Genomic DNA, 12,272 nt, shown 5'->3' with positions numbered 1-12,272 from the left:
CTGGAAGCTAGCTAGGTTGGTGACCGCTGACTGAATTACAGGAACTTTTCAAAGATGGCGCGAAATGTCGGAGAGTGATGTGAACACATCACTAAACTAAAATGGTTTGTTAGTCGTTTTAGTTCTCAGCGGCAGAATTTCGCCAAAATTGGTATGTATTGCCATACATGGTAAAATTTCCTTTGTCATGAATCTTTTATTTAGCACATGGTATGTAATTTTTACGACATGATTTAACCAAGAGTTTCATTCCACTACATATATCTAACCCAAGGTATCTTTCTGGGCTGGAATGTGGGAAATGGTGTGGTACTGTGTGTTAACTAACTTTGTAGGTGTAATTTTCAATAGTTTGTCTGAGTATGTCAGGGTAGCTGAGTGAGGCTGATAAGTTACAGTGTTTTGCCTCTTTTATCTTAAACAAGGTCATTAAGTGAAGCAATTTTGTCTCATTTCTTAACTGACCCAAGATCTGTTTGCTAATTCTCCCCACTAGTTTAAAGACGTTTCCTTGTGCATTTGTTATAGGAATTTTTTGTTAGGTCAAGATAACTTTTTTCATTACCCTTTTGTTGAATATTGTTTAGATATTTTAGGAAGAAGTTACATCATGTTAATTACATCTGGGAGTTTAAGGGTTAAACAGCATGATGTGATACACTGCTACCTAAATTTCCCTTAAGTTCGAAATATCCAGGACTTAAGCATTCCCTACAAATTTGTTCAAACTGCAGCTTTTACTTCTGCAAATTTTGACAAGTACTAGTTAATCTTTAATTTAATAAGACTGAAGGGAAAATGAAATTTTTGATTAACTTGAAAAGTGATTGATAAAGAAACATTGAAACTTCACCTTACTCAAACTTTTTTTTCCACAAGCCTGGTGTAACCAATGTGCCAGCAATAAATTTTAGATAAGTTTAATTTCCTGATGACTGGACTGAACTCTTCTATTTACATGCCATTGCTAGTGATTTCTAAGTAAAGTATTACAAACATAATACATCAAGAACAGAATGACTAATTACAAGATTGGAAATAACACAGGAAATACAAGTTCAGCAGTACTGTAACATGAAATATGTATAACAAAGACAACACTAATAATATATGAAACATGGGTCACTAGACGAAAGAGCAATTTACCTGATGATTTTGGAATATGGCTGGCATAACAGTGTACTTGCAATTACCTTTTAACTCAAGCTCACACCTTTTTTATTTGCATGATCCGCGTAAAAGTCAAACTTATATGGAGAGTTGCGTGGACTGGGGCTTAAGGAGGGAGATTGGTTTCTACACCTGGTGTCTTCTCTTGATTTTCTGAGCTGGAAGATAAAGTCTTGTAAGGAAGCTGTGCTCCAAGGAACAACACCCCCCCTTGATCTTATCCAGTTTTATTGTTAGGTCCAAAGAAGTGAATTTATCTCACATCTGTGTGAATAAAAATATGTAATTGTTAATTTGCTGGTCAGAGTTTATCAAGCAGTGAAGATGATGACATTGCCTGAAAACAAAAACCAAAAGTAAATCAGAAGAAGAAGAAGAAAGGAAAAAACATTATTTACTCAGGTTATGTTTTAGGGTGAACACCAACAGTTTTGAAAGGAACAGATGTTGAGACTCTACACAAACTGTTATACCTCTGTATTGGTTTTAATGGTTTCAATGTACATGTAAGCTAGGTAGTTGTGCTATACAGTTTTCTTGTCAATTCCCACTGCAATTTGCATTATTACGGAAACAGGGTGTAAAAAGATTCACATAATTATCTGTACAACATCACAATGATGTCCTGACCCTATTTCTAAATTAATTTTACATCTATTTTAGTTTCTGATGAAGATCCTCTTCCTCCAAAAATCAGGTATGTGATTTGTTTCTTGAATTTTGTTCCCTTCCATACAGTTGTAGTTAATCCTTTAACTCTCAGAAGTGATTAACATGAAACCTCTCCCTATAATAATCTACACATTATTCAGCAAACAGGTAATGAAAATATTTAAACTTATCAGGTAGAAGCCACTATCTTGATCTAGCACCAAGCTCTCATAACTAATTTAGAAGGAAATGTGTAGCAGCTAGAGGGGAGAAATAGCAATCAGATCTTAGGAGGGTTAAACCGTTGGACCCTAGTATCACCCCTGAATCAAGAATCAGGGAAATGGTCACCAACTATACAAGCTCTTGATTATTAAACAAATTCTCCTTGTCAGCAGCTTAGAAAATGCATAGAGAACAGTATGGAGAATATGCATACTGATGTCAGGTTGTATTCAGAACCTGGTTCTCTTTCATGCACTTTCAGAAAAGCCACATCAGTAAAGAAGGAGGAGAGTTCAAAAGCTAAGAAAAATAGAAGACCAATCAGTTTGGACTCAGGTAAGGAAATTATGTCGACTTATTGAGGCTACGCCATACTTTTTACATGAAAGGTGATGTGGAGACTTTATCTTTATGGGAATTGTGATTCATCTTTTTTTACAAGTATATTTTTAATTTTTATAAGATTTACAGTTTTAGGTTAAAAAGAGTTCTCATCACATTGCTGCTCAGTTGACTGTGAATTGGTATTATTGCGAGAAATTAGAAAATTGATCACTCTTAAGAGTGCAAATTTTGAGCTTGATCCAGAGCTTTAAGCCTACAAAATGATCATCCCTTAATTCCCTGTTGAACCATCAATCATTTTCTTTGTTTTCATTTCCCACAGACATCTGACCCAAAGTGAATAGAAAAGAAGAGTATAAAAATGGGAGAGAAAAAGAAGGAAGAGAAAATGGGAATGTCAACCATCATACAACAGCAACCATCAAAGAAAAGAAAGGAAGACTTCTCAGAATCAAAGTATGAGGTTAAAAGCCTTCCCCTGAGAAGAAAAAGGTTTGTAAGCCTTTTGATTACCATACTTTATTGTTGCAAAATCAATCATTACTATTAATACTTAATTGAACCAGCTACCCTGATACTAGAATGGATTGGATCTGATATGATTGCATGTGTAAGGTACTGTATGTAAACCTGTCCTACTATGACACATTACTAACAATACTTGCAACAAAACATTACTTACAATACTAACACTACTCAAAATACTACCATTACTTTACCTAGAATTTATACAAAAGCAGTAACAATAGTGACAAACTTTTAGGTACATTCTTGGTGATTTTAACTTTGACAATCCAGGAGATGTTACCACTTTGTCTCCATTTTTCAAAGCAGCAGTGTCTTTAATTATCAACATTCCTATTTGGGACAACTCTTGCCTTGTGAGGACAACTCTTTGCTGTTAGAATATTTGATATACATGTAACTTTTATTCACTTCAAATTTTATCCATGGACATTTCAGGAAGTACCCAACTCCTGCCAGCAATCTGGCTGCCAAAGCTGCCACACTTCCAGAAACTCCATTTAAAGACTCAAAACCAAGTCCAAAGAAAACTGTCACTCTGAAAAAGGAAAAAAAGATGTTAGTAAGGAAACTCCAACCCAAGGAACACCAAGGTGTCAAAATCAGAGGAAGTGATTGAAGTTCCACCCTCATCGGAAAAGAAAAAATCTGGCTACCATGGTTTTATGGCAAGAGATGGTCCTAGGGCACTTGGTTCAAAGGAAATCCCTCGGGTAGGTTTCAAAGACCAAGATCTGATTGTTAATTCTCCCCTCTAGCTGCTTTCTGTAAATAAATAATGAGAGTTTGTTGTTAGATCATTATAACAACTACATGCACTTGATAAGTTTTAGTATCCTCATTATATGTTTGCTGGATAATCTATGGATATTCTCAGGAGAAGTTACATGTTAATTTCTTCTGGTAGTTAAATTATTATTATCTCTCAAAGCTCTTTATGGTTTGTTTTCCATCCTTTCAAATTTTATTGAGAGATGCAAGACAAAGGAAAATGAAGATTATTAGAATTAAGGCTTATTTGGAAAATCTGTAGATACAGTTTACACGAAAAAATTGTGAAATGCGTGCTTTGATTAACCCTTTTACTTCTGAGATGTCAATAGTAATTCTCCTTACTGTCTGTCATACAATTCTTGTAATGTTAGTTTGGAGAATTTGGTCTTGGATCAACTAATAATCCCCTGCTTGATTATTTATTCTGATCACTTGTCTGCATGATATTGTATTGATATTGTAAGGAGAAGTTCTGTCTTGGTCACTCATGGGAGTTAAAGGGTTAAACAAAAAAAATGTATTTTATCCTTTTACTCTTAGTTGTTGTTCAAATGTTGGTTCAATGTCAGTATCTGAGAAACTGCCTACCTACCCCTCCCCTAATACAACATTAACCCTTACTTGTAAGAAGTTGATAGTTGTTGGGTTAGGGGGAGGGGTGGGTGCGCAGATGCTGACATTGATTTCAAATGTTCATAGTGTATCTACAGAGTTTTTTTCATTTTTCACCATTTATAACTTTTCAGTGTGGACAGTATTAAGAGGCCTTCAAGGGAAGAATTAATTATTTGTCTGCTCATCTTGAATTATGCATGCACGTAATAATATAATTTTTAGGAAGCAGAAAACTGTTTGGATGGACTGACGTTTCTTATAACGGGAATCTTGGAAAGCACCGAGAGAGAGGAGGCAGCAGATTTGATTCAAAGATATGGTGGAAAAGTTACCCAATCAGTGAGGAAGAAAAAGAGTCAAGTTGTCGTGGGACAGGATCCTGGGAAGAGTAAACTTTCCAAGGTACATTGTAATGCACAGTTCAAAAGAGGAAGAAAAAAAGAACTGTGAACATAAACATATTAGCTGCACCTTTTCCCTAAATTTTTATAACAAATCCGGGTGCAGCTTCTAGCAAAAACACTTGGGAAACTTTCCACAAATTTGCATGAATTAACACAATTTATTGACTTTTTTTAAGTCTGTATAGAAAACTAACAAGAACTGAGAAATTTACCATGATGGAAATTTATCATTTTCTTTTTGTTGTTGGCCTCTAAAAGAGTTTCTTTTTTTTTTTTTTTTTTTTTTCCTATGAGCATAAACTTAGACTGTGGAGTTTGTTAAATGTTTCTTTGTTAAGAGACCCTTTAACTGGTTTAAGGTTTTATTTCCTTCCTTGAATAGCTAAACATTACTTGGCAAGAAACCTGTGGTTTCTTTGTTGTTGTTGTTTTTGTAGTTGTTTTTTTTGTGCAACTGATCCCATAATTTGTTAATCCTCATTTCCCTTCTTCCATATACTTAATTTACAGTGTCACTCAGTCTGTCTGTCTGTCTGTCCGTCTGTCTGTCTGCTCTTTTGTGTATGTTCATTCTTCCAATTACTGTCTTTCTATCTGTCACTTATTCTCCTTGTTCTCCTCCGTCCAGTCACCCACACGTCAGTTTTACCACAACTCTAAATTCCACCTTTAGGTTCATCTGTTGGATCATTTTACTGTACTTCTACCTGTAGACTTGTTTGTGTTACTTAAATTGAGTTACAAGAAAGTACAGTTTTCTTTTTTTTTATTGCTTTATTTTTTTAATCTACATAAGATTTTGACAGTAAAGGTAATTTTTTTTTTGTGCAGGAGAACCAAGTCTGTTATGGGTAGACAAATATCAGCCTTGGGCAGTGAAGCAGATTATTGGTCAGCAGGGTGATGAGAGCAACATGAGAAAGCTGATGAACTGGGTTGAGAGACTGGGAAAAGAATAGAAAGAAACCAGCCTCTAAATGTGAGTACACATTGATTGTCAAGATGCTTTTCCCTCAAATACATGTACATGTAACTTCTCTTCAGGCAAGTATACAAGCGGTTCAGGCAAACTGTCAGAGAAAGCAGATGAAAAAGTTTGGGTTGTAACCAGATAGGGGGACCTTTCTGGGGGGGGGGGGGGAGTAGCAATTCTCCTAGTCACCTGATGCTACTGAAATTAACATAAGCATAGGCAAGGTTAGAACTGTGGCTCTTGTGCTGACTTTATCTCTAACCCTTTATCTCACATGAGTGACCAAGACAGGATTTCTCCTTACAATATCAGTACAATATCAATCAAACAAGTAATGAGAATATAGAAAAATATCAATCTGGGGATAATTAGTTGATCCAATACCACATTATCCAAATCATAAAAATTTTATGGCAGACAGTAAGAAGTACTAGTGAGCTGTTTGAAGTAAAAGGGTTCAGTGGATGAACCTAACCTTAATCAACAGATATTTTACATAAGACCTTAAACTGAGTTGTAATGCAAATGTCGTCTAGCTGTTGGCTAAATACATTTCACATTGAATCCAGATTGTTTCTTAATTCCCACATTCAGAGATACAATTTTTTAAACAGCTGTAACTTATGAACTTTTATGAATTTATTTTACTCGACAGTCACTTATACATGTAGTTAGTATGTTAGTAATGGAATCACAGTTTTAAACCTTTTTATTTTGCACAGCTTTCTTTTACAACAAAGGCCAAGATGGGTCGTCCTTTATATGGCAGCTCTTCTGTCCGGTTCCCTAGGAGTTGGAAAAACATCAACAGCTACATGTATCCTGGTTTGTGAAGAGCTGGGTTTTACGTACATTGAAATGAATGCCAGTGACACACGAAGCAAAAAGACCTTGGAAGAACACATTTCTCAGTCACTGAACAATAAAACCATGGATGGCTTTCTGACAGGTTGTCAAATTTCTGTAAGATTTGGAATGACTTTGATATTATTAAAGATACTTCATGAATTCTCCAGTCTTACTAAACTGATTTTCCTCTGTAGTTAATTTATTAGATTTCAGATGTCATTTTTCCGTGTATTTTTGGTCGTATTCGCTATACAATAACTTTTTGCTAAATTTCGCCTTAGGTCATTTCTTTTCACTCACCCGTCGAATTAAAGCTCTATTGGTCAACTTTTCCTAAAAAATTTGTCAAGTTTCCAGGCCGACAAATCGCCTGCATCTTTAATAAGAAAATTTCCTTCACTATGCGTTCAGTATGTGTGTGTCTCATTTTTCCCTGTCCTGTCAAGGCCTCTCGTATGGCAGTCCAGCGCCCTTCGATCACCCTAACGACCATCACATCAGCAAAAAATAAGTATACTTAAAAAAAATAGCATGTTTATATCATTGTGCTATACCCCGGATTAATGAAAAAGAATAGTTCAAAAATGTAATATGAGGCCCTGTCCAAATTTGGCGTATAAATAGTGAAACAGCACCGCTACAAAATAGAATCATGGATCACGAAATAAGCAATGACACGATTTTCTGTTTCGAGTTCGATGAGCTCATATTCAGCTTCTTCAATACTGCTCGTGTTACCAAGTGCACCGTTTTGTTACACACTTCTAGGGCAAATCACATTTTCACAGGAGTTAAGGTGAGGACAGAATAAGTTAATAGCGACCGAATGCAGTGAATGAGATAAACGGGTATTGACTAAAGATACAAATAGAAATAATTTGAAACATGAGACAAAAGAATGAAAAAAATATCGATCTTATTTACTCGTCACGAACGCAGGATCGAATCTTAGACCATCGGATTTTACGATCTGAAGCTCTCACACATAGCTATAGATTTCTCGTTAATGATCTATGACATGCAATGGATACATAAAGGATCATCCTGCATACTGCTTAGATCATCAATGTCGAAAGTTTCATGTCTTCGAATACATAATGATAGAAAGGAAATTTCAAGCTCTTGCGTGACAAAGGAAAAACTCATTTTTAACCGACGACCGAAAAGAAAAACCCTATCCGTCAGATCAGGTTAAACGATAGATTAAATATCAATGCTGACATGTAGATAAACATACCAGACCTTGAGGTAGCTTATTTATCTTCCCATGAGGGATTTACGAAGCTGCGGCATTTCTGATTCCTGTATCATGTCATGTACGTCACTTGTCTGTACGAACTGTTATACGTTTATTTATGGCCTCGCTTACTGCATCCAAACTCGGCTGACAATTCTAGAGCTCAAAGAGACAGAGAGCTACGGCCTCAGATTTCTCTTCCAACTTAAAGACAACTGGTTCAGTAACAATTTATTCATAAAATTCTTATAAGATACACAGAGGGTTTCTGCACACAAAGATGCATGGAGTACACAGATTTAAAAAAATTTTGAATTTTTTCCTCGGATATTTTTTTTAAGAAGAGTACTTATGGTATTCGCTTTAATTCTTAACAAGACGCGAAACGATTTCAATATGCTTTTCTCTAGATATAACGAGAATTCAAGTATTTTTCTTGCAAAAGAACTTTATTGGAGTTAAATTTATTGCAAGTAATCTTCAGGTGAGGAAAGATAATAAAGGAATTTATTATATACTCAACAAAATATCGCGTTTCTGATTGGTCAATGATGAATGCATAAATAGGTTATAGAGTGCAATAGAGGTTATAGAGTGCAATACGGAGAAGTTGCCATGGAAACACCGGGGAAACCCTAAGCGCCAAATTTAAACACCAGCTTATAAAAAAATGGCTGACAGAGTTCGGCTTGTAATATTTTCTGAGAAACTTTCAAGAACTTCACGCTTGATTTACCTGTCACAACATTACATTTTTGATTGGTTCAAATAAAACATGTGAGCATTTTGGAACCCATTGAAGTGTTTTTTGTAGTACGTAAGGCGTGCAGAGTAGCGCGATGGAGTAATTTTGTCGAGAATATAATAAATAAAAAATCATATGAACCTGCTCGTGCATTTCGTGATTTATGGTCACTCGTGATGTTTTGAAAGTTCTCAAATTGCACTCGCCTACGGCTCGTGCAATTTTGAGAACTTTCAAAACATCACTCGTGCCCATAAATCACGAAATGCACTCGCGTTCATACGATTTCCTATACGTATAGCATATTATAATCGAAAGACAAGAAAATTGGAAAAAAATTTACATAAAGAATACATATTATTAATGTGGTTTCTTCAGCTTTGTATCTCCCTCTGGTGATTTCACCGGACACCAACGCTTTTGACTGCAAAAATATTTAGGGCACAATTGGCGGGAGTTATTTAGAAAAAAGCTTACCGTTATTATTTTTAGAAACTTTTTGAAGTTGTCACGGTGAGAGCGGAAAATGAAAATTTGAGAGAACTGTAACGCTAATGGGAAGATGACCAAAAACAAATGTGTATCATATTGAACGAGGGATATATTGAGTTGATCACTTGAAGAGAAATTGCATTGGTACAATATAACTCACGGTGTAAATTCATCCTTATCGATTCAGTTATGGCAGGGTGTAACATGTCCTGCTCAGAGAAGAAAAGGGGTTTTGCGGATGCGAGTGTTTTGCACTGAAAGAGAAAGAGCTGAATTTAAATCACAGAAATAATTAATCGCCATGGAGAAACATGTAAACAAGCGATAATCATAAAAAGAATAAAAAAAACAAACAGACAAAAATACAAGCACAACACTGGGCATTAGATGAGGTTACATCTTTCAAACTCGTGAGTATGTTACCTTCATTTTTTCATCGAACTGTTGTAAAGCAAAATATTATTTTTGATATTTTCAGGCATGTAGAATTAACAAATGACATCGTCTGGAGAATAGAAGGATTCAGAGGATAATAGTTTAACAGGTACAAATCAATTTTCATTCTGCAACTGATTAGAGCTGTAAAGCTCATGTTATTTATAATTGAAGATCGCAATCTTATTTTTCTTGCGGCTAAAAACAATCAAGTTTAATTTCAGTCGAATTTCCCGGTTTATTGTTATCAGATGTGAAGATATTTCAATGGTTTCTCTCATTTGACTGGTTTAATAGCCTGCACGCGATGCAATTTCCTGAAGCCTTAAACTCCTAGAAGTGATATAACTTGTAACTCATCCCTGTAATATCAATACATTATCCAGCAAACAGGTAATGAGAATACTCAAAGTTTTATCTGGTAGAATTCGCTATCTTTGAACTAACACCAAATTTCTGTATCTACTTTGAAATGAAACATGTAGCAGCTAGAGGGGAGAATTAACAATTAGATCACGGGAGTTAAAGGTTTAACTGTGCGTGATGATTATGCGGCAAAAGCGCGTGATGAGCATGTGACAGAGCTAGATAACGTGACGTATACAATTAGAGCTCTCGTCAATATCAAAATCAGCAAATATCTCTTTGTAAGTTTGTAACAAAGCTCGAGGTTGAAAAAAAATTACGCAATCCCTACGTTTCTTTTGATATGGTAACATTCGCGATATATAATAATAATAACGGTAATATGGTTGTCGGTGAAATACCAGAATTTTTTCAGTTTCCAAAACGTGACATCTCCACCGCACGCTGTAAATGTACCATTTATATCTTCACATATCTAAGTACCAATGTCGTCATTACAATCGGATTTATCAACATGAAAGTTTTACCTTCCATGTGGGCTGTTTTTTTTCCAATTGTATTTTTTACCTGAAGCTGAATTCAATTCTTTCTTAAAGGAAATAGTTCTTGTAAGGAGAAATTGTTGTATTACAATATCCGGAATTGAATTGATTTTTCGGCGAGCTGAGTTTCGGTGCAGCGGATCTCTGTAATCGATGCTCCTATTTAAAAAATTGTATGTGATTCAAATTTTCAACCAATATCTTTTGAATAAAATGGATGATACATGTCGGCCTATCGATACGAATTTATCTGCTGGAATTGAATTATCTGTTTGAAGGAGTTAATAGATTTCATGAACACTCGATGGTAAAATTTGTATCCACGCGCGGTTATCTAATACCTCATACATGCGTTTATAAAATAATTCAAACAGTACGCGGGCTTTGATTGGCAATAAAACCATTTTACATGAGCGTATGTAAACACGGTTTTCGTTCCTCTTTCATTAGTTATTTTATAAAAGAAATGTAAAATGGTTTCCGTGTTTACATAGCCTGCCGCTTCGCGTCGGGGTTTCCTACGCTTATCTCGTGCTCTCCCAACCTCCCGCGTGTTTACATCAGGCTATGTAAACACAGAAACCATTTTACATTTCTTCATTGTATTACTAGATAAGTGTGAGCTTAAAAAAGGCTGTACATCGGCCAATTTCCGTCACTACATTTTTAGCCGGGACCGAGACCAAGGCTTCGTCAGCAACGTATCAAAGAATGTATCACACGATAACTAAATATATCCATGCACCATCATTGGAATTGCCAAATGAATCTGGGAGTTTCGTTGTGATTTTATTTTGTTAAGGTCGAGTCTGTGACCTCTGTTTTAGACAAAAATGCTGCAAAAGCTTTTGTTCATAGGACAAAAATATACTGTGTAGTTACAAAATTATACGAGGTATTCAACAGACTACAAGCATTTCTTTATTTCCTTCTGTGGGGAATCAAAGTGAGAATCGAAAGAAAACACATTTCACATTCTTGAGTAGCCGATCAGAGCACAGCTTTCCTGCTCGCTCACGGGTCCCACCTTAACGTATAAATAGGAGAGGAATTGGGAAGACGTGTCAACAGAAGTGAAAATTTTTAACCCCAGAACCACGATGATTAAGATTTCTTGATCACGTATGAAAACTAAACCCCGTCAACGACACGATTAATTATTCTGGTCTTTTAAACGCTTTGGAACATCAATCCACCTCCTCGCAAAACTTGACACGGTAATCGTCGACGATGAATAAATTTTTGTCTTCAAATGTTCGAACTACGTATCTACAAGGGAGTTAGTAGTATCATTTCTGAGTGGTTATCTGTCAGAGTTCGGTTTTAGTAGATATACCTTTACGCGCGATGACGGACTAAATGGACACATTGTTTGCTTGTTTACATAGTGCGCTGGAAGATAAAATTGTGAGCTCAGTAAATGCTGATAGTGGAGCAGAAGCTTGTTCTGTATGGCAAGACCACCTCAGCAGCTTTAGGGAAATGTTCCAGATTTCACATCCGCTATAATATCGCAAAAGATTCTCTTTTGATCAACAATTCGTTCAAAAATAATTTTTCAGTCTCATTTCGTTTTACAAGATTAAACTATGCAGGAGTCTTTGTGTTGAGCTTGGCTTTCAATTTGTTGTGGATGAAGTTTCTTGATAACAAGAGTTTTGTTGAAAAGGACACTTTCCAGTGCCATCTTCTCCAGTCCCTCAAAATAACCTCGTATTCAGCGCCTTTTCTGAATTCGAAATGAAAAAATCGAGTACTTCCCCAACATAATTTGGAGAGGGACCAGCTCTTCCAGTTATTCTAAATTTCCTGGTTCCTTCAAAAAATTATTAATGAAAGAGTTTATTGACCAGAACTTATAATTCTGTTAATAAAAAAAAAAAAGACTTTGTCTAGCAAATTTTTCGATCGCTTTGAGGGACAT

General features: G+C 35.7%; 1 protein-coding gene across 5 annotated transcripts; it reads left to right on the top strand.

The window, feature by feature from the left end:
- The first annotated feature begins 30 nt into the window (after window positions 1-30).
- On the top strand, window positions 31-6,693 carry LOC149051718 (replication factor C subunit 1-like). Of its 5 annotated transcripts, none has more exons than XM_089186264.1 (8): window positions 38-151; window positions 1,834-1,867; window positions 2,309-2,382; window positions 2,714-2,883; window positions 3,355-3,629; window positions 4,528-4,707; window positions 5,541-5,688; window positions 6,405-6,693. In XM_089186264.1, the coding sequence occupies exons 4-5, from the start codon at window positions 2,753-2,755 to the stop codon at window positions 3,533-3,535; spliced, it is 312 nt and encodes a 103-aa protein (XP_089042390.1). In that variant the 5' UTR covers window positions 38-151; window positions 1,834-1,867; window positions 2,309-2,382; window positions 2,714-2,752; the 3' UTR covers window positions 3,536-3,629; window positions 4,528-4,707; window positions 5,541-5,688; window positions 6,405-6,693. The 5 variants fall into 4 exon arrangements, 4 of the variants coding, with proteins under 4 accessions (XP_089042390.1, XP_089042393.1, XP_089042384.1 ...); XR_016180746.1 differs by having other exon boundaries at window positions 31-151; window positions 1,476-1,867; XM_089186258.1 differs by having other exon boundaries at window positions 54-151; window positions 1,243-1,867.
- The last annotated feature ends 5,579 nt before the right edge of the window (window positions 6,694-12,272 follow it).

This window comes from Pocillopora damicornis, chromosome 1 (assembly GCF_964200805.1).
Source record: "Pocillopora damicornis chromosome 1, jaPocDami1.2, whole genome shotgun sequence".
Taxonomy (NCBI): domain Eukaryota; kingdom Metazoa; phylum Cnidaria; class Anthozoa; order Scleractinia; family Pocilloporidae; genus Pocillopora; species Pocillopora damicornis.
Note: the sequence above shows the minus strand (reverse complement) of the source record. Positions and strands in the feature narration are given on the sequence as shown.

Coding starts and splice junctions, on each gene's coding strand:
- LOC149051718 (XM_089186264.1), top strand. CDS start 2,753: ATGGGAGAGAAAAAGAAGGAAGAGAAAATGGGAATGTCAACCATCATA. Junction 2,884..3,354: donor CTTCCCCTGAGAAGAAAAAG/GTTTGTAAGCCT, acceptor TGGACATTTCAG/GAAGTACCCAACTCCTGCCA.